Source organism: Ursus americanus, chromosome 12 (genome assembly GCF_024610735.1).
Source record: "Ursus americanus isolate L20-20 chromosome 12, mUrsAme1.1.p, whole genome shotgun sequence".
NCBI classification, from domain to species: Eukaryota; Metazoa; Chordata; class Mammalia; order Carnivora; family Ursidae; genus Ursus; species Ursus americanus.
Window position 1 is genome coordinate 3,046,630 of NC_142138.1, and position 28,000 is coordinate 3,074,629.

The 28,000-nt window shown below is 46.4% G+C and overlaps 1 protein-coding gene and 1 pseudogene across 2 annotated transcripts; one reads left to right on the plus strand and one right to left on the minus strand.

Annotated features, from left to right (window-relative positions):
* Positions 1 to 620: 620 nt before the first annotated feature.
* LOC123793620 (metaxin-3 pseudogene) lies at positions 621 to 1,868 on the minus strand (annotated as a pseudogene).
* Positions 1,869 to 19,313: 17,445 nt separating this feature from the next.
* DMAP1 (DNA methyltransferase 1 associated protein 1) lies at positions 19,314 to 27,994 on the plus strand. 2 transcript variants are annotated; one of them, XM_045799729.2, is made up of 11 exons: positions 19,314 to 19,412; positions 19,593 to 19,738; positions 20,280 to 20,371; positions 20,630 to 20,825; positions 25,753 to 25,911; positions 26,043 to 26,210; positions 26,464 to 26,649; positions 26,778 to 26,849; positions 27,140 to 27,212; positions 27,347 to 27,642; positions 27,883 to 27,994. In XM_045799729.2, the coding sequence occupies exons 2-11, from the start codon at positions 19,634 to 19,636 to the stop codon at positions 27,940 to 27,942; spliced, it is 1,407 nt and encodes a 468-aa protein (XP_045655685.2). In that variant the 5' UTR covers positions 19,314 to 19,412; positions 19,593 to 19,633; the 3' UTR covers positions 27,943 to 27,994. The 2 variants fall into 2 exon arrangements, with proteins under 2 accessions (XP_045655685.2, XP_045655686.2); XM_045799730.2 differs by having other exon boundaries at positions 19,344 to 19,412; positions 19,629 to 19,738.
* The last annotated feature ends 6 nt before the right edge of the window (positions 27,995 to 28,000 follow it).

A 28,000-nucleotide genomic window follows, 5' to 3' on the forward strand; every position in this document is an offset into this window, starting at 1 on the left:
TTTAAAAAATAGGTATGTCTGGGTGGCTCAGTCATTAAGCATCTGCCTTCAGCTGAGGCCATGATCCCAGGGTCCTGGGATTGAGTCCCATATCGGGCTCCCTGCTCAGGTGGGAGCCTGCTTTTCCCTCTGCCTGAGGCTCCCCACTTGTGCTCCCACTCTCTCTCTGACAAATAAATTAATAAATAATCTTTAATATATATATATATACACACAACACTATGTGTTTTCTTTGTTTCCCTTCAAGTTCATGTAGTATTCATCCTGATATTATATAAAGTGCATCGCCAAACTAGAATACAAGCTTTTAAATACAGTTTAAAAGTTTAACGGGTATTTGATGCAATTAAAAAAAAAAGATGGCGTAGGAAGTTTCCTTTGGCTTAAAGTCTTAGGCACACGTACAAAAAGGCTTCCTCACACACACAGGCAGCGTTTCCTTTGGGCCCTCGCATACGTCAGTGTAAGAGATGACTGCCGAATCACGTGACTCCGGGGCAACCGCTTGGGCGCCCAGCAGAGCAGGGTGACGGTCATTGTAAGGAACTGCTTCCTGTGCGACAAGCCACTCTCGTGTTGGCAGTTTCCCAGGAGGAGGTGGAAGGCTTTGGCGAAGATTGTCATCCATCTCCAAAGCCTTGTCTAAAATGACCGCTTAGGATAGCATCACAAAAGCGACAGGCTGGAGAGCTGTTTCAAACGTTCTGATAACTGAACTTTAGGAAAGCACACTTTGCAAAGAGGTGCAAGAAAACCGAACGAGCAGGTACCCAGAGTAGGCGTATCTCCAAAGAAAAACAGAGATGTTCCCGATCTGTTTGCTAGAAGGCTTAGGCACCCCTTGGCATGTCTGTGTATATGAGGGGAGGCTCTCCTCGGATCAGGAGAATACAGTGCTCCCTAAGACATCTTTCCAGGCAGGATCAAACTGAAGAGAAAAGGAATTCATGAAGCAAAGCCCCAAATTTTGTCACAGTAAAGAATTGTCAGTCCCAATCAAGAATGTCGAGAAACTGCTAGAAGCAGCTTCTTTTCTAGGAGGGCAATGTAAGCCAGTGCAACTGCCCCTGTTTTGCCAAGAGTTCATAGTCAGAACTGCATCTGTGTTCTTAAAACATTTAGTGTTCTTGCCAGCTGAGAAATAAAGCTGTCGGTGGTCAAAATGGGTTCCTCTCCTCTTGAACCTCTGTGTATGGTCTATGATACGGAGGCTCAAGAGAGCCCTGGGGGCGCCTGGGTGGTTCAGTTGCTTAAGCGGCTGCCTTTGGCTCAGGTTATGATCCCAGCGCCGAATAGGGCTCCCTGCTCAGTGGGGAGCCTGCTTCTCCTCTCCCTCTGCCGCTCCCCCTGCTTGTGCTCTCTGGCTCTCTCTCTGTCAGATAAATAAAATCTTTTAAACAAGAAAAGAGTGCACCATAAAATTTGTCCTAAACCATCACCACCAGTGACTCACTGTGTACAGTGGTAACCCCCCTCCACCACGTCCCCAGCAGTGAGCTCCAAGGGGGCCATCATCTTGCTGGGCCTGAACTTGGCCACTCGTAAGTCTCTTTCAATCAAATAGAATGGCCACTATTTCTTTGTTACTGGTTTCATTTTGGTTTTGTTTTATGCCATTTATTTATTGAAGAAACTGGGTACTTTGTCATGTGGGATTTCTTACATTATGGATTTGGATTTGTAGTCTTGGGATGTCATTTAACATATTTTTCTATCCTCCATATTCTTTATAAACTGATACCTGCATCTAGACGCTTGACGATTTTCGTTCTCGTCACGAATACTTCGTAAGTGGTGCGCTGCTGGTTCTGCCACACCAGGTCGGGGGTGCGGGGCGTCGACTGCCTTGTACTGAGGTTGACATCCATCAGTGCGTCCAGGAGTTTCCAGCCTGGTTTAAAGTTTGTCATCAACTTTCCACCCAAAACTTTTATTTTTTTAAAAGATTTTATTTATTTATTTGTCAGACAGAGAGAGCATAAGCAGGGGGAGCTGCAGGCAGAGGGAGAAGCAGGCTCCCCGCTGAACAAGAAGCCCGACGTCACACTCGATCCCAGCACCCTGTGATCATGGACCTGAGCGGAAGGCAGATGCTGAACCGACTGAGCCACCTAGGCGTCCTCACCCAAAACTTTTAATAATAATTGGTGATCATTGCCTAGATCCATCATTTCAAAAAGGAGTGCAAAATAGTGATTTTTCTGTTTCCACCTTTTTTTTTTTGCATTTATTGGCTGTGGTTTTTCTATAAATTATTTTATTTCATCGTTGATTCCAATAGCCTGAAATACAAGGCACCTGGATCCTTCCCTTAAAAAAAAAAAAATCAGCTTTCGGAATAATGAGATCATACTCCAGCAACATCCAGGGGTGGTCAATGAGGTTTTTGGTTTTTTTTAAGCCACTGCATTTTGGGGTAGGCTTATTATGCCACAATAGGTATTCAAAACAATGAGTCACAAAGGATCAGCTTGTAGCAATGAGGTTTCAAAAAACTGTTATCATTATGAACTCATGGACGTTTATATATTCCCTGTATTTCATTCTTTGTAGTCAATATTTTTCTTTTTTTGTTTTTAAAGATTTTGTTTATTTGAGATAGAGAGCACAAGCGGGGGGCAGAGGGAAAGGGAGAAGCAGACTCCCCCTGAGCAAGGAGCCCGACGCAGGACTCAGTCCCAGGACCCCAGGACCATGACCTGAGCCAGACGCAGACTCTCAACCAAAGGAGTCACCCAGGCGCCCCTGCATTTATTTTTCTGTAATTTCCCCATATTTCTACTGGGTTGTTAGACTAGGATTTGAATTTCTTTTCAATATTTAGAAAATGTGTATATATTAGAGATATTGGCCCTTTGGGATATTAGTTACGATTTTGTCCCATTTTTTAATTTAACTTTTGGCATTGCTGATGGTGTTTTGGGCAGGCATTTAATTTTTTTTTTTTAATTTTAGGTAGACAAATTTATCCATTTTCCTTTATTGATTCCAGGTATAAAATCACAGTTAGGAAAGTCCTCCTCCTTCCTAGGTCATAAAGAAGTTGACCTATACTTTCCTCTAGTGTTTGTATGACTCAGTCTTTTTACGTTTAAATATCGGATCCACTTGGAATTTGCCCTAGTGTGAGGTGTGAGGGACGCATCCAGTTTTACCCTCATCCACATGGCTATCAGTTATGCCAACGCCATTTGTTTGTGTCAAACACTAAACTTTTTCTTGTATTAAAATAGTGGCCATCCTTGTCTTGTTTCTGATTTTTGCAGTGAGTTCCAAACCAATTATGTGACACTAACTGAGCGTCTTACAATTCAGTTCAGTTCTGACAGTAACTACCCACAGGGGGTCTGTGAAGACCCCACAGGTGAAGGTTCTCAGTCCCACAAGTCTATCTTGGATTTTATACTCTCTCCCATTAGTCATCTGTCTATTTATGTACCAATAGCATAATGTTTTAATTACAGGGGCTCTATAAATGTTTCAATGTATGGGTAGTCCCCCACTGCTATTTTTGTGGGGCATGGGGGAGATTGCTGACTAGTCTTGTATTTATTTTCCAAAATAAATAATAATTGGCTTGTCTGGCTCCAGAAAAAAAATTAGTAAGTTGGATATTTTCAGTGGGATCACATTAGGTTTATAGATTTTAAGTTGGAGAAAGTTGGTACCTTTCTGATATTGATTGTTCTCGTCAAAAAGATGGCATCTTTTTCCATTTGTTCAAGTTTAATTTTTGTCCTGTAAGAGTGTTTTATGGATTTTCTCCTGTCGGTTGTACACAGTTCTCATTAAATTTGTGTCTACGTTTTGTTTTATTTTGCTTCTGCTATTATAAATGGCATCTGGGATCTTCTTTTCCATTATTTCTTCCAAGTTACTGTTATTACTGTTTCTTCTAAGTGGTTATGAAAACTGTTTCTGTATGTTAATTTTTTATCTTGCTACTTTACAAAATGCTTTTACTATTCATAGGAGGTTTTCATTCATTGTAAGTTTCCTAGAAACATATCATCTGCACGTGTATGTAATCTTATCTCTTCTTTTTAAATTCTTATGCCTCTAATTGCTTTTTCTTGTATTAAAATAGTGGCCATCCTTGTCTTGTTTCTGATTTTTGCAGTGAGTTCCAAACCAATTATGTGACACTAACTGAGCGTCTTACAATTCAGTTCAGTTCTGACAGTAACTACCCACAGGGGGTCTGTGAAGACCCCACAGGTGAAGGTTCTCAGTTCCACAAGACTGGCCCCACATCGGACGCTGGTTGAAAATCCTGGGTAGTGTTCTTAAGCTATTTGTACTTCTGCCTTGCTGGCTACTAACTGGGGGCTCCTTACAACCTCCTCAGGTTGGTAATTCACTATTTACAGTTACCATTTTATTATAAAGGATACTAATGAACAGCCAAATGAAGAGTACATAGGGCAAGATCTTGAGGGGAAGAACTTGGGCCACAGAGTTTCCATGCCTTCTCCTTACAGAAGCCGAGCCTGCTACCCTCTGAGCCTATCAAGGTGTTCACCAACCCGGGAAGCTCCCTTGTGCTCCAGGATTATTAAATCATTGTCTTAACTCTATCCCCAGTCCCTCTCCCTTTCCCCAAGGTTGGTATGTGTGTGTGTGTGTTGGGTGGGGGGTTGCTGAGATTTCCAACCCTCTAATAGCATGGTTGGTTCCTCTGGCTTTAGCCCCCATCCTGAAGCTATCAAACTCTCTCCCCATGAATCATTGCCACGAACCATCTTTTTTTTTTTTTTTAAAGATTTTATTTATTTATTTGACAGAGATAGAGACAGCCAGCGAGAGAGGGAACACAAGCAGGGGGAGTGGGAGAGGAAGAAGCAGGCTCATAGCGGAAGAGCCTGACGTGGGGCTCGATCCCAGAACGCCGGGATCATGCCCTGAGCTGAAGGCAGACGCTTAACCGCTGTGCCACCCAGGCGCCCCTGCCACGAACCATCTTATTAGCATAAACTCAAGTATTGAGTTTATAAAGTATTGAGTTTATAAACTCCACTATCAAGGGGCTCATGAATAACGAGACATTTCTATCATTCAGGAAATTTCAAGGGTTTTTGAAGCTCTGTGCCAGGAACCTGGGACAAAAAACAAATTTATTTTTTATTATATCACAAACAGGAGAGACTCGACTGTTTGCCCATTTATATTGATGCTAAATTTGGGGTCAAGATATATAATGGAAGTATCTCTCAATTTCTATTTCATTGAGTCTTTAACATGTATGGGCTTTAAATTTGTCCAATGCCTTTTCAGGGTCTGTGGAGGTTATCAGTTCATTTTCTCCTTACATGTATAAATTTGATACATTATGTTAACAGATTTCCTCATATTAAATGATCGTTGTATTCCTGAAATAAACCCCACTTGGTTATGTATTTATTTAAGGTGTTGAGTTATGTTTGCTAATGCTTTACCCTTTGTAGTAATTCACTATCAGTATTATATTTTGTTTCACAAAAAAGAAATTAGAAGTATTTCTTCACCTTCTAGGCTCTAGAATTGCTGAAGTAACACTCAGATGATCTTTGCTTTAAAGATTTAGTATAAATCCTCTGTGAAGCCATCTTGGTCTGATATGTTTTTGTTAGGTTTCTGTTTTACAAATTTGTATTTCTACATATTTCTGTCCGTTGAGACTTTAAGGCTCTACTGGGTTCAATTTTGGTAAATTATATTTACCTAGAAAGTTATCTATTTCATTGAGATTCTCATATTTATTTGCATAAAATTATACAAATTAGTAGGCTAGGTTTTGGCGGCTACATATCCCTTATCATTTAGTTAGTATATTTGTACTTCCTCTCTTCAAGCAAAAGTTACCTAACAGTTCGTATACGTTATTAGTGTTTCCAAATAATAAGCCTTCTTATGTATGTACTACTTTGGTCTGTCTCTGCTTTTTAATGCACTAATTTTTCACTCTTATCTTAATAATTCCGTATGCTTTCCTTTGGTCTTTTTCTATCAAATGTTTTGTTTAACTTCATTCATTGATATAGGTATCTAGCGCGTGAATTTCCCTCTGATAATGATTTTTACTGTAGGACATTTGTTCAGATGTGATGATTTCATTATTAGTAGTAGTATTTCCAAGAATTCTATTTTTTCATTCCCCCCGCCCCCCCCTTTTTTTTGCAGGAATCACTTAAAAGTATGTACGTTAAAAAAACAAAATGCCCAGGGGAAGAAGCTTGATTATTAGCGCTCTCAGTTTCCAGCATTGTAGGCAGACAGCGCTGTTCGTGTTATTTGCATTTTAGTGCGGTTTTCCTTACGGCCTGAGATATCCGCACGAACATTCCATGTGCACTTCAAAGTGAGGTATATTCCTTTACGTTGGGATTCAGAGCTTGAGATATTTGTAAGAGTTACCATGTTGATTATGGCCTTAGGTCGGCGCGACTCAAAGTAGCCAGTTTACTGTGTCACTATAAGCACATAAAAGTTCAGCTGATCCCCCGCCCCCCGGCTTTGGAAGCGAGACTTTCTCCATGAAGGAAGTGGCACATTGACTGATATTCTGGGGCAAGCTTCCTATCTCACTGTCTGATAACCACAGTTTATAAAGTATTATATATATATTTTATATATATATATATGAAGTATTATAAAGAGGCACCTGCCTCTAACCACATTTTCGGTAGCACTGGGTCAGGTTTCCTAAACCCTTACTTGTTTTTTTTGTCCACTTGATTTGTCTTCGACTGAGAGTCACGCGTTAAACTTTTCTCTTGTTGATGCGTTTCTAGTCCATCTACTCCTCCTGTAGTTTTTACTTTACAAAAGTTGATCGCTGTGCTATGAAGCGGATATATATCTCCATTGTTAACTTAGCCAGTAGCATTATAAAAAGCCCCTCTTTTTCTTTTGAATGCTTCTTGGTCAGAATTCTAACTTGACAGATAGACATGACCCTTGCATTTTTTGTGTTTTGTATTTTGCCTGGTATCTGTTTGTCTGTCCATCCTTTTATTTTTAAACAGTCTCAGTCTCTTTGTTTTCAGTGTTTCTGTACACATGTAACCCTTCAGTATGTGACGGCGTTAGACTTGGCTTCGTTTGACGATCTGAAAATACTTTCATTTAACATGTGAGTTTGCCTCATTTATATTGTTGATAAAGACCAACATGCTTTTTCTTTTTCAATTTAAAATATTTCACTATATGGTTATCTGCTTTTTCCCTCTCTCTCTCGATCTTAAAAAAATATTTCCGTTGGATAGTTCCATATTTTGTTCTAATTGTTACTTTCATAATACCTTTGAGAAATACCATTTCCTTCCTTTTTTTAGATAATAGTCCACTGGTCCCTACTTCGAGCAATATTAAAATTAACAAGTTACAACTTCTTCACCTTCTGCTTCCTCTCCCTGACATCTAGTTAAAGTGATGTATTATTATTCACTCTTAATCACTGTAAGGCAATTGGTGAGTTTATCCTATTTTTCACATATTCTCCCTTTCCCGTTTTTGATATGCACTCAATCTACATTGTCAGAGCATATGACAAGGACAAGCCATTATGCCACCCTTACCCTTGATGTTTGCTTTTAGTCCTACAACTAAATAAATTCAGTGGTCACCACCAGCCCTTGCGCTAAAGTTTTTCTAGTTATTTCATGGTCGTATGAAGGTCATTCTCTAGTAGATTCCTCAGGAATGATCTCATGGGGACATTTGCTGAGTTCTCACATGTTCATAACAACTTATCTATGGCCTTTATACTTTCTGGTCATTTTAGCTGGATATAAAATGCTTGGCCCATATTCTCTTGAGTATTTTATGGATGTTACTTTATTGTCTTCTGGTATAAAGTGTTTTGGCGGAAAATACTGATGCAAAACTGATATCCTTTTACTTATAAGTAATTCAGTCTTCTTGTCTCACTCAGGTCATTCTTCTCCCCAGGATAGCCCACATATGATGACTTGTTGGGATGGGAATACAAGGGCCTGGTCCCCTCACTCTATCTAGAGACAACTCTGAAGGGTCATTTCACCTTCAGAGCACTTCGTGGGGCCAACCGAGGCCTTGTTGGGATTTTATCACAGTCCAACTTTTCCCTCAAACTAATACAATAATGTTAATAATAGGGAAGCCCAAACCCACTTTTCCCCTTTCCCTGTACAGATATTGGTACCAAGAGTACAATCTAACAGATATCATAATATCTCTGCTTCAGAGTATGCTTCTCAAGGACCTTAACCCACAGTACCGGTTTCATGAGGGCTAAGGCAGAAACTCAAAACAGCCCCTCATCACACCTCCACCTGACTCTGCTCTTTTGCTCTAATGCAACCTATGTTTGCTCTTTCTCAGAGATGGAAAGCAAATGTGTGACGTCAGTAAACCCCTTGCTTAAAAGCCCCACCCCCCAACTTTGTTTAGAATCCATCTTGGTGGGGTTTCTGTTCTTGTTCTTAAAAAAAAAAAGGAATTGGGGTAACAGGAGCATGTGGGTGATTCAGTAAGTTAAGCAACGGACTCTTGATTTCAGTTCAGGTCTTGATCTCAGGCCTGCTTAAGATTCTCTCTCTCCTTCTGCTCCCTCCACCCCACTCTCTCTGTCTCTGTCTAAAACTAATAAAAAAAGGAATAAACCTAGACTCCAGTATCTAAAACAAGGTAAGAGTTGAGATAGGATTTCAAAAGGTGCCAGAGGGGCACCTGGGTGGCTCAGTCGGTTAAGTGTCTGCCTTCAGCAGCCTCGGTCGTGATCCCAGGGTCCTGGGATGGAGCCCCACATCGGGCTCCCTGCTTAGCAGGGAGTCTGCTTCTCCCTCTGCCACTCCCCTTGCTTGTGCTTGCTCTCTCTCTCTCTCTTTCTCTGTCAAATAAATAATTAAAATCTTAAAAAAAAAAAAAAGGTGCCACCACTTGTGAGCATGAGAAGAGTAGGGAAAGATGCCAGAGCCCACCTCCACTGGTGTGACAGCATTTGTGCCCTCAGGGCTTGGCTGCACTTCAGACCCTCCTTTCTGCCACCAGCCCCCATCACCCTATCGTCCCCATTGCCCCATCGCCCAAACCAGCTCTAGGTCTTAGGACCGTTTGGGTAATTTAAAAATCTTTCCTTCAAGCAGAGGACAGGAGCGGTATGAATAAATCTGGATAGTGCTTGACAATGGCTTCAATAGAAAAAAAAGAAAGTAAGACCCTTTTGGGGCACCTGGGAGGCTCAGTCAGTTAAGTGTTTGTGTTCAGCTCAGGTCATGATCCCAGGGTTCTGGGATAGAGCCTCTGCTGGGCCCCCTGCTCAGCGGGGAGTCTGCTTCTCCCTCTGCCTCTGCCTGCTCGCTCTCTCTCACTCAAATAATAAAATCTTCTAAAAAATTAAAAATAAAAATAAAAAAGAGAAAGTAAGAGCCTTTTGATCAATATCAGTCTCCAAATGTGATTTCAATTTCCATCCTATTTGTATAATATGAAACCAAAAGTAGTCTTGTTTACAGAGGGAGCATTCCCCTCTATATTTTGGCAGACTCTGGAATGAGATCTGCTATCTAAAGTTGTTACCCCCATTTTCTTTTTCTATTTTTTTTTAAAGATTTATGTATTTATTTGAGAGAGAGAGAGCACACAGGTGCATGGGAGGAGGGGCAGAGGGAGAGAATCTCAAGCAGACTCCCCACTGAGCACGGAGCCCAACGCAGGGCTTGATCCCAAAACCCATGAGATCATGACCCGCGCTGAAACCAGGAGTTGTACCCTCAACTGACTGAGCCACCCACATGCTCCTGTTACTCCCGTTTTCAAATCCTCTGTTTCACTTTTACACAAAACAGATTTTGAGGGACAGTGATGATCGCTGCCTTCCCTGATCCTGACTTTGATGGCAGTGCATTTAGCCATTTAATATGATGCTTGCTCTTGGTTTCTTAGAAAAGGAAAATAGACTAACTCTTTATCATAGTTAGGAAATGTCTGGCGCCTCTTGTTTTACTTAGTGTTTTTTCCAGAAATGGTTCTTGAATTTTCTCAGCTGCTATATAATATAATTGTATACCTTTCAATTTGATTTTATTAATGTGATTAATTAGGTTGATGGATTTCCTAATTTTGTTGTATCCTTAAGGGCCTGAAATAAATTCTATTTTTTAGGTTTATTCTTAGGTGGTTAATAGTTTTGTTGCTATTGTGAATGTAATCTTATTTGCTATTACAGTTTCTAATTGGTTATTGCTGGTGTATAGGAAGGCTATTGATTTTTGCCCTTTGATCTTGTATGTGGTCACCTTGCTAAATTCTCTTACTCATTCTAATAGTGTATCAATTGATTTTTCTAGGTTTTTCTATGTAAGCGGTAGTGTCATCTGCAAATAATTACAATTTGCCTCTTTCTTATCTAATGTTTATACCTCTTACTGCTTTCCTTCCCTTCTTGAATTGGAGAGAACACCTGAAACCATTTTGAATAGTAACGGTGATAAAGGTCATTCTTGTCTTACTCCTGACTTCGATTGGAATGTGTCTGTTGTTTCACCAGTGAGTGTGGAGGGCATTTGCTGTGAGTTTTGTTGTTGTTGTTGGTTTTGTTTTGTTTTTAAAGTCTTTATTTTTAGAGACAGTGAGAGAGCAAGTGCGCAAATGGGAGGGAGGGACAGAAGGAGGGGGAGAGAGAGAATCCCAAGCAGACTCCACACTGAGCGTGGAGCCAGACACAGGGCTTCATCTCACGACCCCCGAGATCACTACCTAGCCACAAACTAAGACCCAGATGCTTAACTGACTGAGCCACCCAGGTGCCCCATTGCTGTAGGTTTTTATCATTGCTTTATTAAGAACAAATAGTGTATCAAATTAAGGCTGTTCTTTTCCTAGTTTGCTAGGAGACTTTTTTTCTTTGAGATCATTCATGGATATTGAATTTATTAAGACGGTCATATTTAAAAATTTAAAATTATTAATATAAAATATATATATACATATTGAAAGAGGGAGAGAGAGTGAGCATGCTCATTGAATCTAAGATGCTGTGATTCTGGCACATTCTTTTTCTTTTTTTTTTTTTTTTTTGAAGATTTATTTATTTATTTTAGAGAGAGAGCAAGCACAGGGGGAGGTGCAGAGGGAAAGGGAGAGAGAATCTTAAGCAGGTTCCATGCCCAGTGCAGCCTGAGGCCAGGCTCAATTTCAAGATCCTGAGATCATGACCTGACCCGAAATCAAGACTCGGACACTTAACTGACTAAGCCACCCAGGCGCCCCTAAATTATAAGGCATACTCCAACACCTGATTTTTAAGTCTTCCTCCCATTCTGTAACCCCCATATCCTTCAGGATTTCAGCCATCATCTGTACGTCTTTCAGCATGCTCTTGGGAGAAGCCATCTCACCAGACCCCATGACACCCAGTGATCAGACTTCTTGAGCTGAATCACCCACGTGAATGTACTTCAGTCCTGGTCTTGGTGCAAGTTCTTTGCCTGGCATGGTTTTTCCAACGTTGGTGTAGCTTGCCTGTCCCGCCTCCGGCTCTGCCCCACCATGCGCCCTGACCAGTGATGTTCAGCCTTTTCTTATTTCCTTAAATGGTTTATATAAGGTGAGAATTATGTATTCTTCAAAGGGTTCCTCGCTTAGGTTCTGATATTGTGCTATTTTCATAATTTGAATTGAGAAAAATTTCAATTTCTTATATGCTCTAAAGCCAACTGAATAAATGAGAAATACTCTGTTCCTTGAAGATCAACTAGAACATCTCTTCGCAATTTTCCGCCTCTTACCTTTTAAAATTGTAGCTCAATAACAGTATTTTTAGTTTCTCTATGGTTATGGCTCTATTTGGTTTCCTAATTCTTCTTGGAACAATTTTGGCTGCTTGTTTTTACGAGAAAACATAACTAAAAATTATGCCGTTAACTGATAAAGACGATATCAGAACAGTCATGAATTCGGTATTTATTTTTGGGCAGCGAAAACCCAGCTAATATCAAAGGCAGCCCTGGACCTGCTGCTAATAGATGATCACCTGCGATCAATTATCACCTGAATGAAAGTTGCACTGAAGGCAAAGCTTCGGGGAACCCAATGGCCTCTGCTACAGAGCGGCACGGGAGCAGGGGGCTTTGGGAGCCGCTGCAGAGCAGTTTCTTTCTGGACAGAGTAAAGAAAAAGAATGTGGAGCTCAATATCCTGAAATTTTGGCTCAAGACAAGTCCCAAACCATTGACCTTCTATGTCTATGATAAAAATTACTTATAATCATGGGGCCGATTATAATTGAAAATCAAATCTAAAGTGTGATACTGAGAGTTGTATCGGCTGAAGTGACATCTTGCCAGGTCTCTTAGGGGAATGCTGGAGCACTGGTTAGAAAGAAAGCATTCAGATGACTGGGAGCGTCCATAATTCGACCCCCTTGAACCTCCCTTGCTGGAGGAAGTTCCTCTTTCTTCCTCTGTTGAGGTTAATGAGTGACTCCTGACTATCCTTGTCAGCAGGAGGGAACAGTGACGCAGTTTGTGAAAGCCTCAAATCAAGAATGTGCCAGGGGACGCCTGGTGGTGTGGCCTGTTAAGCGTCCAGTTCTTGGTTTTCAGCTCACGTGGTGATCTCAGGGTCGTGAGGTCGAGCCTGGCATCAGGCTCCACACTCAGTGTGGAGTCAGCTTGAGATTCTCTCTTCCTCTCTCTCTGCCCCTCCCCTGTACTCTCAATCTCTCTCTCAAATAAATTAATAAATCTTAAAAAAAAAAAAAAGAATGTGCCAGGATCACAGCATCTTAGATTCAATGAAATAAAGTAAACCCCACGAAAATACACTGCAGGGATGTTTCTGGAGGTAACACATTTCTTAAGTACATGTTGCTTCACCTTATAACCTCCTAACATACGAAAGGGGCAGAATACCATTTCATTGGTTCACATTAAAAAATAATTGAAGTAAAATTCACATAACATAAGAGTAACCATTTTAACATGAACAATTCAGTGGCATTTAGTACATTCACAATGTTTTTTTTCTTCACATTTTGACATCTCTGATATGAGAATTCATCTTATAATTAATGGTATATTATGGCTTAATTGAGAGTGTTTTAAAAACTTCTTCATAGTGGAATATAAATGAAGGTGTGCTTCTCAGTTGATGACTTAGATTGGTGGAAATATGGCACTTGGTGGTTTTCTTGGAGTTTTGAAGAGCATACATCATATTGGGGTGTCTTGCACCCCACTCATTTACTGAGTGACCTGAAAAGCTGTCAGCTTTGAGAGGAATCCAGAACAAAGGAAAACTGCCCAGTTGGTTGCCATGTAAATAGGCCACTTGGTCTCCATGACCCACCAACTCCAATCACGTTGATGTCCCATATGCTGATGGAGTCTGTAGCAAGCCCGGGAGGAACACTGCAGAAGAAGCCCCTGGGATTTATGAAGGAAGCTGGGCCCTGTTTGGTAAATAATTGATCTCCCTTTGAGAAACAGCTTTATCTTACGGCGGGGCCCTGATAGAGACCAAATGCTTGTCTATGGGCCAACCAGGTGACCTTGCAAACTGAACTGCTCAACACAGCCTGCAAACTATTTGGTCCACTACAAAGCCTGTAGTGTCCGCTAGCATTCATCATCGAGGAGAAAGGTACAAATGAGGCCAGGCTTAAGCTTGTTCTTTTTTGCTACCCATCCAACACTTATGGTCTCAAGAGGTAGAGATTGTCCAAAGGGACAAAAAAGACTGAAACTCAAATATGTATAACAGGTGCACTTAAAATGTAAACCTACCAAAAAGATGAAAGAAAATGGAAGGAAAAAGATGTATCATGCAAACAGCAAGCTTGCGAAGGCTGGAGTGGCCATAATATCAACTAAAGTATACTTCAAGACAAAGACTATTCCCAGAGATAAAGATAGATATTTCATAATAATAAATGGGTCAATTCACCAGGAAGATACAACAGTTATAATAATAACAGAGCTTCAAAGTATACGGAAGAAAAACAGACAGAATTAAAGGAAGAAACAGATGATTCCACAATCATAGTTAGAGATTTTAAACCCTCCTCGGCAATTGATACAATACACCAAAAAAAAAAAAAAAAAAAAGACAATAAAGGAGATTCTATGAACAATACTGTCAATCATATTGACCTAACTGGTGTTTATAGAACTCTATACTAATCTGTGGGACACACATTTTTTTGAAGTATACATGGTATGTTCACCCATGGACCATATGCTGGGCCGTCAAACAAATCTCAGTAAATTTAAAAGGACTGGCATTATATAGGACATGTTCTCTGGCCACAGTGGAGTCAAATTAGATATCAATGATCATAAGATACCTAGAAAGCTCTCAAATATTTAGAAATACAGTAAGCCACATAGTTCTAAGAACTATGGATCAAAGCAGCAATCACAGGGAAATTAGAATGATAATGAAAATGTAACATAATTTGCAGGATGCAGCTAACACAGTGATTATGGTGAAACTTAGAGCATTAAGTCTTTATAAGGGAAAAGAAGAAAGGTCTACGTACCGCTAACATTTTAGCATGAGATGCTGACTTGCATCCCCATCTCGATGGCTCAGGGGATGGGATAATTCTCAGTTCATGTTGGGCAGTTCCAGTCTCCTACTTAGTGTCTCATGGTCAGGCATTCAGTGTCTACTGGGCCCGGTTGTGAGCCAGAAACTGCGTTTCAAGTGATGGCGGCTTGTTTGCAGGTGGGATCACAGCCTTACTTCGGAATCCTGGGTGCCGGTACTGTGATTCTCCCCTTGAGATTGCCTGAACGTATATATAAGATCCTCGTCACAAGATACTTCCCAGACCATTGGGTCTGTTGGATAATCAGGCCAAATTGCCAACACAGCTTGCACTGCAACCTGGACCTACTGGAGAACCCCTTTTTGAGCCAGGCTCCTCTCTAACCTTACAGGTTACCCGGTAAATGGGTCAGAGCAGCAGGCCCGGATGTTGGGCATGTGGCCTCCAACCCCAAAGAGGACCACCGAGCTTTGTAATACTTTCTATGAGGTGAGTGGTACAAGGTGCGATGTCTTGTCTCTGACTTTGATTTTTATTCATTTGGTTAATTTAGAAAAGCAAAAGAATTGACTTGCAAAAAAGTTTTATAAGGGACTCCAGACTTTAGAAGGACTGGCTTGCCAAATATGAACATGTATTTAAAAGAAAAATGTCTCAGTTGGAGCGGTTCTAACAGAACTCCTACAGACTGGGTGGCTTAAACAATAGAAACTTATTTGATCACAGTTCTGGCAGCTGGGAAGTCTGCTCTGCAAAGAAAAAAAAGAAAAAGAAGCTGAATGGCACAAGACAGTCCAGAGGTGAGGGTGGGGTGAGGGAAGGAGCCCGGAATCCACTCTGAAAAGATGGTAACTGTGGGTAGTACACTGGCCGGGAAAGAGAAGGGGGATGCATGCAGGAGAGAGAATTCCAGAAACACTGAAACGCGAGGGTAGAGAGCGCCTGAGAGACCCTGGAGTACGTGGAGGTGAGGGCACCAACAGCAATCCTTTCCTTTGTGGTGGATGGGGGAGGAGTGCCCCCTGGGCTGCCCGTCTGTAGACTCACTGCTGGGGCCTGGGGGCTGCCCAGAGAGCCCCGCAAGAAGGCCTCGCTCCACTCTCAGACTAGGGGCTGCTGGCGTGGCCGGCGTCCTTCAGTCGTTCCTGGAAGAGGTCTTCATCGCTCAGGATCACAAAACCGATCCGGCCCACACAAGCCTCCTCAGAGTCCCTGTCCTCCAGCTTCTCGCCCCCGACTTCCTGATTGCAGCCAGCTCCCCGCGGGCTTTCCCCCCAGGGGATCCGCCTGGGAGTCTCAGGGCCTTGCAGAGGGGCCATCCTGATCAGCAGCTCCCGCTCCGTCTACTTGTTCCTGATCGAGGAATAACTGTTCCCGCTGAAGGCAGGGATCACATTTGTCTTTGCTGCTGTATACGCAGGGCTAGCGCAGGGCCTGGAATAGAGCGCCACGCTTCCTCCTTTTTTTTTTTTTTAATTTTTTATTTATTTAAGTAATCTTTACACCCAACCTGGGGCTCGAACCCATGACCCCGAGATCATAAGTCGCATGCTTCTCTGACTGGAGCAGCCAGGCTTCCCGAGTGCCGCAGTTCTAAGTGGCTCCCAGTAAGCGCTAAACAACTTGTTGAATGAACCAATGATCAAAACCAGATCAACTGACATTCTCAGCAACAGGGTAGGCTGGTGACTAGTGCAGGAGTACTCTCGTCAAGAATAGGTATCACAATGATTATTTTACGGTTTTTACCTACCTGAGAAGGCAAACACTGGTATCTCATTATAGTTTTCAATTTTTCATTTCTTTGTATACCAGTGATGCTGCATGTTTACCTGTCCATGTATTGGCTGTAGCACTTTCTGTGGGACTTTCCTTACCATGCTCTTTGCCCAATTTTAAAAAGTGGGAAATTTTAAAAAGTGGGAAAATTACCCTCATTAGTTGGAAAATGCCGCTGCTAAGGAGCGGTGAGGAGGTAGAGGGGGGAGGGCAAAGGGAGAAGAAGAAAGGAAGGAGAGAGCCAGGCCCGGCCCTTGGGAGCCCCAGTCTACTATTTCTGGGCCCAGATGTGAATAGACAAGCTGAGGAGGGATGCGCTTCTGGGTCCCTTTCAAATGCTGTTTCCTATGGCCACATCCAATCAGTTCCTAATTCCAGGGGATGCTACCACTGCCTCGCACCTGGTTCTCCTGCCTCCAGCTCCGCCTCCCCCCCCCCCCACCGCGCCCCCACAGGCCATCATGCCCACTCCCACGTGCCCTACATGGGTTCATACTGCTCTGCAGCCCCAGAGTGTCCGGGCCTGAAGTCCCTGTCCCTGGCTCCGCAATAGGTCACTGCTGTGAGAGAGTCTCTCCAGAAGTGATGCCGTGCTCCCACCAAGGATGTGCTGGGTGAGTATGGAAGAGTAAGCCCCTCTCCGTTCTCACAGTGGGACCTGTTGCCACCTGCAGTCTGGTCGAGGAAGTGTGGGCAGTGGCTCCTCAGATGGGTTGAGAGAGGCATCCTTCTCTTGTCCCCTTTTCCCAATCCCTGGACTCCGTTTCCCCAAGGGATGAGAAGCTCTGGACCAGTCATCTAGGGGAATTTCCCAATGACAGCAGCTACAGTGGCACTCCAAGGATGAGGACAGAATCTAGACTGTGGCCAAGAAAGGAAAACATCTAATTGCTCACAGGGTAAAACCCAAACTCCTTACTCCTATACTTACCTCTGATCTCAAGTCTTCCTATTCTCGCCCTCCTCACTCACCGCCCACCACACTGGCCTTTTTTCTTTATGTGCCTTTAATATATAGAGTTCCTTCCATTTTAGGGATTTCGTAGTTGTTTTTCCTCCTGTCTGAAACATTCCTTCCCCAGGTACGCTGTGGCTGCTTCTATCACTTAAGCCTCAGCTCAGATTTCACGGAAGGTTTCCCTGACCATACTACATAAGTAGTCCCCCAACCTATTACCCTATTTTATTTTTTTCACAGCTCTTGTCACCATCAAAACTTACACTATTTTATTGTTTATATGCTCAGAGTTTCTCTTCTTCCACTAGATATAAGCTCCACCAAGGGACATTTGTATTTCATTCACCCACTGCACCCCCAGAGCCTAGAACAATGCTTGATATATACATACCTTTATGTACAATGATCCTCATAGAAATAAATCTATCAGGGGAGGGGCGCCTGGGTAGCTCCATTGATTAAGTGTCCGACTCTTTTGATTTCGGCTCAGGTCATGATCTCAGGGGCATGAGACTGAGCCAGCGTTGGGCTCTGCACTGGGCATGGAGCCTGCTTGAGATTCTCTCTCTCCCTCTGCTCCCCTGCACACCCCCACTCATATGTGCTCTCTCTCTCAAAAAACAAAACAAAACAATAAATTAAAAAAAAAACCTCTTAGGGGAGATATATATTAAACAAATAATTACACAACTAACTACAAGTAGAGTCAAGTGTCTGAGGCAGAAGTGCAGCACTCTTACCCATTGCTTTGTCCACTTCTGGCTCCAAGGACTATTCCCTTACCCTGTGGGCAGTTTCTGCATGAGACCCTGGCTTTGCCTAGAAACTGTTTAGAGCCCAGAGGATTCACCCAGAAATCAGGTCTCTGGAAAAGGGCAAGGTTTCTACCTCCAGGCCCAGTTCTCCAAAGCTTTGGGGTGTAGGTAGGCCTGCAGCTGCTGTGTCCTTGTCCCCTCCAAGCCAGAATAGGCTGCAGCATTTTTTTTTAAAAGATTTTATTTATTTATTTGACAGAGAGAGAGACAGCCAGCGAGAGAGGGAACACAAGCAGGGGGAGTGGGAGAGGAAGAAGCAGGCTCATAGTGGAGGAGCCTGATGTGGGGCTCCATCCCAGGATCCTGGGATCACGCGCTGAGCCTAAGGCAGACGCTTAACGACTGAGCCACCCAGGGGCCCCAGGCTGCAGCATTGATAGCTAACTTGTGCAGGCTGTGTGCTCCTCCAGTCCCCACTTGGTTCTTCCGCAGGCCGGCTTGGGGTCTGGTTTCCTTAATGCCTTAACAAGCCCTGGCCCCATGCTCAATGGCTACGTGTCTTCCATGCTTGCAGGCTGGTATGCAGAGACTGAAGTTGAGAGCTGTTTTCCCTGTCCCTTCTGCCCTTCCTCAGGACCTCCTGTTATAGACGTCGCTCTCTCCACGGAGATTCGTAAATTTCTTCCTTTAAGAGAGACTTCTAGCTGCTTCCTGCCTGGGGCTGCCTCTTTGTAACCCACATTAGTGCAGTTAGCTCCGAGACTAGTTTAGTTCCAGGAAGCTGGCTCCAGGAAAGCCCCATGGGAGGGGAGCTCCATCAGAGGAGGTGCAAGTGAAGCTCCAGACCTCATTCCATCTTGGCAGTCATCCTGGGATGCTCCGCCTTGACTAGTTTAGCTCTTCATCTCTGACGCTTAGCACAGTGCCTGGTACACACTTAGCATTTAATGAACAGGGGCCATTAATACCACTAATTCATTTAATAAAAGATTAAATGTTCCAGGCAATTTACTGATGTTTTGCATGGATTATCGGTACTTCATTTAAGCAGGTGTCATTACAATTTCCATTTTACAAATGAAACATGTTCAGAAGAATTAAGAGACTTCCAAGGTCACAAAGCTCTGCGCTGTTTTTATTGCCCGAGATGCAACAGAGCAACGTAGAGCGGAAAATGCCAGAAAGCACGCAGCCTCCCGAACACTGGCGAGCCCGTGGGAGCCAAGGCCGGCGACAGGCTCACCACAGTCAGCCGCTTTCTCATTGGGTTGCCAGCCGGCTCCACTTCCGCTCAGCACAGACCGGAAGTGTTCCTGCCGGCCGCGTTTCGAGTGCGCACGACCGGAAGTTTCTGTCCGCGGCTTTGCGGGGATAGGGGAGCGGTGGCCCTGGCAGTCGGAGAATCCAGGTGCGGAGGCGCTGGGGCTTAGGAGGCAGACCGGGCCGTTAGGGAGACACAAACGGCGGGACACAGGGGGAACCCCCGACCCGACTGGGCTGCCGTCCTCCTAGCGGCCCGCCCCTTCACTCCGCCTCACTTGGGGCTGAAGTGGCTCCGCCCCCTGGCCTGAGCCTGGTCCCTTCTCAGGCACTGACCCTTGACCTCGGGGCGCTCCCCCGTCAGGCGCGATGGCTACAGGCGCGGATGTGCGGGACATTCTAGAACTCGGAGCTCCAGAGGGGGATGCAGCTTCCGGGACCATCAGCAAGAAGGACATTATCAACCCGGACAAGGTAGCAGGGGCGCCTTGGGTACTGGGAGTGAAGTGGTGGGGAGCAGAGACAACGGGAGAGAGATGGGGGAGACAGGTGGGGGGTGGAGTGCTGCGCTCCTACGGAGATGGGCGGAAAGGTGTGACATAACGGGACAGAGAACATGTGTTACCTTGATGGGGTTGGGATGGAAGTGGTGGGACACCCATGGGAAATGGTGGGGACCAAGAGAGTGTGACACTCATAAGAGATGGGAGCACCAAAAGAGTGAGACACTTGTAGGATATGGGGGGGGGGGCGGGGTGGCACCAAGTCGGTGTGACATTCTGAGAAACGGTGGAAAAGTATCTTCTACTCTGACAGGTCGGGGCTCTACACAGGTGAGGTGGGGTTGGGGAGGGGAATGACCTGCTCCAACTAGGGGTGCCCCTGTGAGTGGGCCTTCGCAGCGTGTCATTGTACCTGTAGGTGCCACGTTTTGTTCAGGGATTGAGCTGGGCTAGAGAATTTTCAGGGAAAGGAGTTTAGACTGTGGTTCCTATCCTGTGGTTTCCCTTCGCAGAAAAAGTCCAAGAAGTCCTCTGAGACACTGACCTTCAAGAGGCCTGAGGGCATGCACCGAGAGGTCTATGCACTGCTCTACTCTGACAAGAAGCAAGTATTAGAATCCCAAACCCCCCAGGTTCTGGTTCCTGACCAGTCTGCATGCCCTGTCTCCTGGTTTTCTCTGCTAGTTCTGTCCCTGCCGCCCTCCTCAGTCTGGGCTCCTGCTTTCTTAGTAGGATGCAGGAGGAGCTCAGACCTGTCATTCTAGGATATGACTTCCTTGCTCTAGGGTAGATCAGCCTGGTCCCAGAGGCTCTCTGCACACCTCTGACTCTAACCTCTCATCTCTCCAAACCCTGCTCCCAGGGATGCACCCCCACTGCTACCCAGTGACACTGGTCAAGGCTACCGCACAGTGAAAGCCAAGTTGGGCTCTAAGAAGGTGCGGCCCTGGAAGTGGATGCCATTCACCAACCCAGCCCGCAAAGATGGAGCTATGTTCTTCCACTGGCGACGGGCAGCTGAGGAGGGCAAGGACTACCCGTTCGCCAGGTTCAATAAGGTGAGCCGTCACCATTTGGACATAAGCCAAGGTTGCTCAGCCACTCTCAGCTACTCCTGGGAGCTCTCAGCCTCCTGGGGTTGGCTCCAGAGACACGGTCAGTCTTTGTATCAACCATGGTTATCCATTCAGTCCACATGGCAGATACCTGCAGGGTGAGATTTCATGGGTCTCTTCCAGCCATGGGATTCTGTCCTTTCCTGGATCTGGTCTGTTTTTTGTTGGCTTCTCTTGGCCCTCCAAATGTGGCTGTTCCTCAGAGCTGTGTCCTTGTCTCTCTGTACTTTCTCCCTAGTGTGTCTCATTTTCTCTATGGCTTCAGTTGCCTGCTATATGCCAGTGACCCCACTTAATATCTCTAGTCCAGAGCCACATCCAATCATTTACTTAATGTCTGTCCGTGAAGGCCCCACAAGTACTTCAAGTAGGTACCCTTGAGCAGAACTCATCCATTCCCTCTCTTCCTCACCCATATCAGTGAATGGCACCACTGTCCACCCAGCTACCCAAACCAGAAACTTGGGACTCATCCTTGACTTAACTTCTCCTGTAGTCGCCAATTATTTCAGTCAACAATAGGACAAAGAAGGTAGGAAAAGATAGAAAACAAACATGTAAGCAAATAAATTGGATTCTTTCAGATAAGAGCCATCAGTAAAATGAAACTAGGGTATGAGTGGAATATGAAATGAGTTTTAAAGAGTGAACTTGTAGGCATAGTGGAGGCCTAATTTAGATAATGTGGTTAGGGTGGGCCTCTCTGAGAAGGTGGCGTTTGAACTAAATCTCAGTGATACATCTAATCATTGAGTCCCGCTGATTCTGTTTCTGTAATAAACCACGTCTGCCTTTATTCTTCATTCCCTGTGCTGGCACCCTAGTCCAAGCTGAATCATCTCTGGTCTAGATTACTGAGGCTCAGACAGAGCAGGGCCTTATCCACGCTCCCCCAGCTGGTGAGAGGCAGAGCTGGGCTAGGCTAGGATTTCCTAGGCTGTTATTCAAGCCAATATATGTTACGTTGTCACAGTCCCTGCAGCCTGGAGCAGCCTGGTCTTGGAGGCTGAAAACACAGGCCTGATCCCAGGACTTCCAAGTCCTGACTTTCTCCCCCTCAGTCCACTGTAGCCAACTGTACCTGCACAGCTCTGCCTGGATGGCTCACAGGCTCTGCGGATGGAGCACGTCCGGCTGTGACCCACCATTCTTCTCCAGCCTGGAGAGACCTGGTTTTCCTCCATCTCACCACTATCCTCAGCCCTCCTCAGGTCCAGCGGAGGGAGAGGCTGGAGGTGTAGGATTGAGATGGGACAACCAAGAGGTGAGGTGTTGAGGTGATGGGAGGGAAGGTTGGATGACACAATTTGAGGAAGATGAAAGAATGTTCATTTTGTATTTGATAAATGCTGCTTCGTGCCAAGGCAAGCCCTAGACATTGAGAACACAAAAATGCACCAGAAACAATATCTGCCCGTAAGAAACTCTCCATATTGTTGGGGAGGGAGTGGGGAGAGGCACAGGCAATTACAGTTTGGTAGGATACGTGCTGTTTTGGGAGGACCTGAAGGCCGTGGGAGCTTCTGGAGCAGTTAGAGCTGGAGTTGGCATCCTAAAGGATGTCACCAGGCGATGTCAGCAAAGGAGTATGGTGACTTTTCAGGCAGAGGGGCGAGCAGGAGCAAAGGATAGAAAACCAGTCACATGTTTGGTATGCTGCAGGCGTTTCCCTATTGATGGAGCCTAAAGCCGGGGGTAGGACATGGTGGAAGGTACGGCCTGAGAGGAATCTGGGCTTGGCTCTGATGTCTTTGGGTAGTGACTGACAGATTTTTAAATAGAGTACTGTCAGGATCCCATTCAAGTCGTAGAAAGATCATGGTGAGCACAGGTGGAGAATGAAGTCGGAATAAGATGAACTCATGGTCCTCGCTCCAGTACTGCTTGCTCCTGGGCCCCACTCTCAGTCTGTGGCTCCCCAGCTGTTCTCTTGCTCAAGCCCGAGACACGGGGTCACCTGTGATGGCATCTTTCTTCACCCTCATGTCCAAGTGCCAAGTCCGGTGGTTTTAACCAAAGTTACGTCTGTGCCCTGTTGTCTACCTTCCACTGCTACTGTTTTAGTTCAGGCCTCTTCACTTCTCAGCTGGATTGTTTCCAAAACCTGCCAGCCGGCCTCCCAGGCTCTTGTTTCAGCCCGTCTGTCCTTACTGCTGCCGGGTTGTCTTTACAAAACAGAATCATGATCACTTCACTCTCTTCTTTCAAAGTAACCTTATTGTCTCCTGTCACTTTTCCCCGGACCGATCCTTGTCCCCGGGCTGGATCAGGTGTCACTCATTATAGCTTTAGGTGTACCTTTGGCATCAAACTCGCCACATTGGACTATATTATTTTTTCAGCTGACTGTGAGCTCTGAGAAGGTAAGACCACTGTCTGTCTCATTCAGCACTGTGTTCCCAGCATAGGTCGGCAGGCCCAGGATAAATATTTGTTGAACGAATGAGTGTCTCCCTCACTTGCCTGTGAGCTCCTTAAGAGCAGAACTGGCTATACAGTTCCTGAGCTTTTTTTTTTTTTTTAATTAAATGCAATTGAAATACATGGGAAACCAAGAGACTTCCCAGAGAAGCTAATGCCTGAAAGAGATCAAAAGGATGAGGAGTTATCTATGTGGGAAGGAATGTGGAAGTGGGAGTGCACTTTAGGCAAGAACAACAAAGGCTGAGGGGAGAGCCTAGTATGTTCCCGACACTGCTAGTCATTTGTTTGGAACTTTGGGTGCATGAGGGACAGTGGCTGCAGAGAGACCAGGTCATCCACCCCTGTGTTCATTGGTTGATTCTGTAAATATTCATTGATACTTAGAGTGTGCCTGGCCCTCTGCTGAACCCCAAAGATAGGAAATGAACCAGACAATCCTTGCTCTTGCGGAGTTTGTGAATTATCTAGAAGGCACTTTTAGTGTAGTGGAGAACTTCTGAGTGTTTTAGTAAGAGATGGTTGGGTGACATGATCAGATATTATTCTAGAACAGTGCTTCTCAAATTATCTGTGGTGAAGGACTTTAAAAAATATTTCCAATCCATCAGAGACTGATAGTAAGTTTACAAGAAAAGACAAAATACAAGTCTGTGTGTTTTTTTTTTTTAAAGATTTATTTATTTGAGAGAGCACGAGTGAGCATGAGCAGGGGGGTGGAGGGGCAGAAGGAGAAGTAGACTCCCCGCTGAGTAGAAGTAGAACCCCCCCCCAACACGGGGCTCAATCCTGGGACCCCGAGATCACGACCTGAACCACCCAGGCGACCCCCCATGTTTCTTCATATGTGATTTCTGTGAAATTTCATAAAGGTTTCTTTTCTTTTCTTTTTTTTTTTTTTTTAAGATTTTATTTATTTATTTGACAGAGAGAGAGACAGCCAGTGAGAGAGGGAACACAAGCAGGGGGAGTGGGAGAGGAAGAAGCAGTCTCATAGCGGAGGAGCCTGACGTGGGGCTCGATCCCATAATGCTGGGATCACGCCCTGAGCCAAAGGCAGACGCTTAACGACTGAGCCACCCAGGTGCCCCTTCATAAAGGTTTCTATAAATGCCTACTCTCACTTTCCATGCTTACGTAGACCACTGGTACCAGTTTGCAAACAGCACTGGTCTGCATGCTGGCCTTTAGGTAGCACTGGTCAGAGAGATCACATCTTGGTTGCGGATAGAGAATTGCTTGGAGGAGGATCAGAGGGAGGCAGAGAGGCCGGTGGGGAGGCTGCTTCTCTGATGCAGGCAGTGGTGGTGGTGGTCTGGACTGCCATGGGACAGGTGGAGACAGAGATCCTGGAGTAAACGCCACAGCTTTGTGGAAGGGGAGGGGCCAAAGGTAAAGGTAGGAGTTAAAAATGCTTTCTAGTCTTCTGGCTTGGGCACCTGTGTTGGCTAATGGTGATAATGACTGAGAACTGAACTGGAAAAGCTAGAAGTTTGAGGGAGGGTGATGAGCTCAGTACTGAACACACGCATGTAATTCTATTGAAATATAATCAACATATAATATTCTGTTAGTTTCAGGTGTACAACATGATTCATATTTGTGTATATTGCAAAATGATCACCACAGTAAACCTGGTTAACATCTTATCACCTGAACATACTAAGTTTGAGGCGTATGTGGGACCTCCAGCGGGAGAAGTCCAGGAGGCAGCTGGAAATAGGTCTTGAGAGCGGGTGTAGAGCCAAGATGGTCTTTGATAGAGAAAAGGGACTTCTGTAGTCCAGCCTAACATTGACGCATTCCTGGGGTCTCTGACTGACTGGCCAGCTGCTGGTGGTGCTTTTTTTCCCCGAGGAAGGTCTGGGGGTTGGGGTGTGGCAGAGGGGAGGCAGGAACTGTGCAGGGGTGCATGTGCTGGGAGTAGGATTGAGGCCCCTTTTCTGTAGAGAAGAGACCTTGGCCTGCTCTGGGGGAGCTGCAAGTCTCATTGTGACCACTGGGTGGCAGGAGTGCTTCAGACAAGGGTTCCATGGACTTTGGGATCCTGGGCCTTTCTCCAGTATTTAGCCATCTGCTCTGCTCCAGAGTTAACCTTTGGACTCCATAGAAGCACTTACATGTGAGCCCCTCACCTTAACCTTGGGGACAGGGGCATGCATCCTGTTACTGAGGCTCTGGAGCTGAAGGCATGGTGAAATCGCTCCTGGACTGAATCCAGAGGCGGGCTGCGGTCCTAGAGCCCGCCAGGGTCTCGAGGCCAGCAGTGTGGTTCCTCGCTTGGAAGCCTCATTTCCAGGCTGCCCTGTGCAGGGCCCCAGGCAGAGGGTTTGCTCTGGTCCGGCCTCAGGGTTGGCAGTACACAGGAGGGGCCGCGATCCCAGGGCGCTGGAGCTCGCCGGCCGTGACTTGATGCGGTGTGCCCCACTCTGCCCCTCTGTGCCGGTAGACTGTGCAGGTTCCCGTGTATTCAGAGCAGGAGTACCAGCTGTACCTTCACGATGACGCTTGGACTAAGGCAGAAACGGACCATCTCTTTGACCTCAGCCGCCGCTTTGACTTACGTTTTGTAGTCATCCATGACCGGTACGACCACCAGCAGTTCAAGGTGAGCCGGTGTCATGCATTTGCATGTGTGCCCAACTCCTGCGCCCGGCAGGCCCCTTTCTGCCTTCATGCGACCCCTTCCCTATGCCTCTGGGCATTCATCCTCCCTTCCCACCACGGCTTTATCCTCAGAAGCGTTCTGTGGAGGACTTGAAGGAGCGGTACTACCACATCTGTGCCAAGCTTGCCAACGTGCGGGCTGTGCCAGGCACAGACCTCAAGATACCAGTATTTGATGCTGGGCACGAGCGACGGCGGAAGGAACAACTAGAGCGTCTCTACAACCGGACCCCAGAGCAGGTCAGCCGGAGCCTCACGACCTCCCTGCCCTGAAGCCCTTTGCCTCCATCCTGCATACTCTCATTTCCCTCCCCTCCAGGTTCTCCTGCCTTCCTCACTAGCCACTCTCCCTGCTCCACACCGCTTCCCCTCCCTCGTGGCCTCTTTCCTCTTAGAGCCCCTCACAGACAGCCCAGTGGCCCTGCACGTCCCCGTCTGCCCTCACCCCCCGCCCCCAGGCACCCTCACACTTCTTGGCATCTTGCTTTCCCAGGTGGCGGAAGAGGAGTATCTGCTGCAGGAGCTGCGCAAGATCGAGGCCCGGAAGAAGGAGCGGGAGAAGCGCAGCCAGGACCTGCAGAAGCTGATAACAGCAGCAGACACCACCGCGGAGCAGCGGCGCACAGAGCGCAAAGCCCCCAAGAAGAAGCTACCCCAGAAAAAGGAGGCAGAGAAGCCGGTGCGGAGATGGAGTCAGCCCAGCTTGGGATGGAGGGCTCCAAGAGCACTAGAGCTAGTGGGGTGTCAGGACTAACCCTGGGCCCTCCCGCTGCCACACCTTGGTGTCCATAACTTCTTCTCCCCCAGGCTGTTCCTGAGACTGCAGGCATCAAGTTCCCTGACTTCAAGTCCGCTGGCGTCACCCTGCGGAGCCAGCGGGTACGTGTCACCTCCATCACCATGCTGGGGTCCTGGGCTCCCCACAGCCTGTGCGGCAGCCGTGGCACTGGAGCCCCGGGAAAGGGGGTGCCACGTGCTGCAGAGAGAGGTTTCAGGGATGTGGCTGGGCTGAGGTCAAAGCTCTTGCTCTGTTCCACCTGCTGGTTATTTTCTTTTCGGACATAGAGCTGCCTCCAGGGGTTCACTTCTCTCCCGCTCCCCTTGGCTTTGGTCCCCCTCATCCTTAACCACTTGTCGGGGAGAGGGCTTAGCAGCCTGGGTCATTGCAGATGAAGCTGCCAAGCTCTGTGGGACAGAAGAAGATCAAGGCCCTGGAGCAGATGCTGCTGGAGCTTGGCGTGGGTGAGTGGGGACTGGGCCCGCAGCACCTACCCCCCCGCGGCTGCCGATCCAGGCTGGGTGGGGGAGGGCACTTCCTGTTGCTGGCCTTCCTGCACACCCTGGCTCTGCCCACGCCCTCCACCCGCCGCCTGCAGAGCTGAGCCCGACGCCCACCGAGGAGCTGGTGCACATGTTCAATGAGCTGCGGAGTGACCTGGTGCTGCTCTACGAGCTCAAGCAGGCCTGCGCCAACTGCGAGTACGAGCTGCAGATGCTGCGGCACCGGCACGAGGCCCTGGCCAGGGCAGGCGTGCTGGGGGGCCCCGCGGCGCCAGCATCCGGCCCGGCCCCGGCCTCTGCCGAGCCAGCGGTACCCGACCCCACTCTCGGCCCCGACCCCACCAAGGACACCATCATCGATGTGGTGGGCGCACCCCTCACGCCCAATTCGGTAAGGGCCTGGATGGACGGGGGGAGCACAGACTGGCCCTGCGTGTGAGCGCACACATGGGCGTGTACCGGCTTCGCTCCCTCTAGTGCCCGCAGTGGGCGTGGTTACTCCGATGGGTTCTGAGGCTGAGTAGGACTGGGTGGCCCGAGCGCATCACCTGCCCTGCGTGTGAAGTGCATGCACCAAGCCCGAATAGAGCTTTGGGGGCCACTGACTCCGTCGCCTTCTGTGTCTTCTCAGAGGAAGCGACGGGAATCGGCCTCCAGTTCCTCTTCTGTGAAGAAAGCCAAGAAGCCGTGAGAGGCCACACGGGGTGTGGGTGCTGCTGTGTAAATAGAGCTGCTGAGTTGGACTGGGC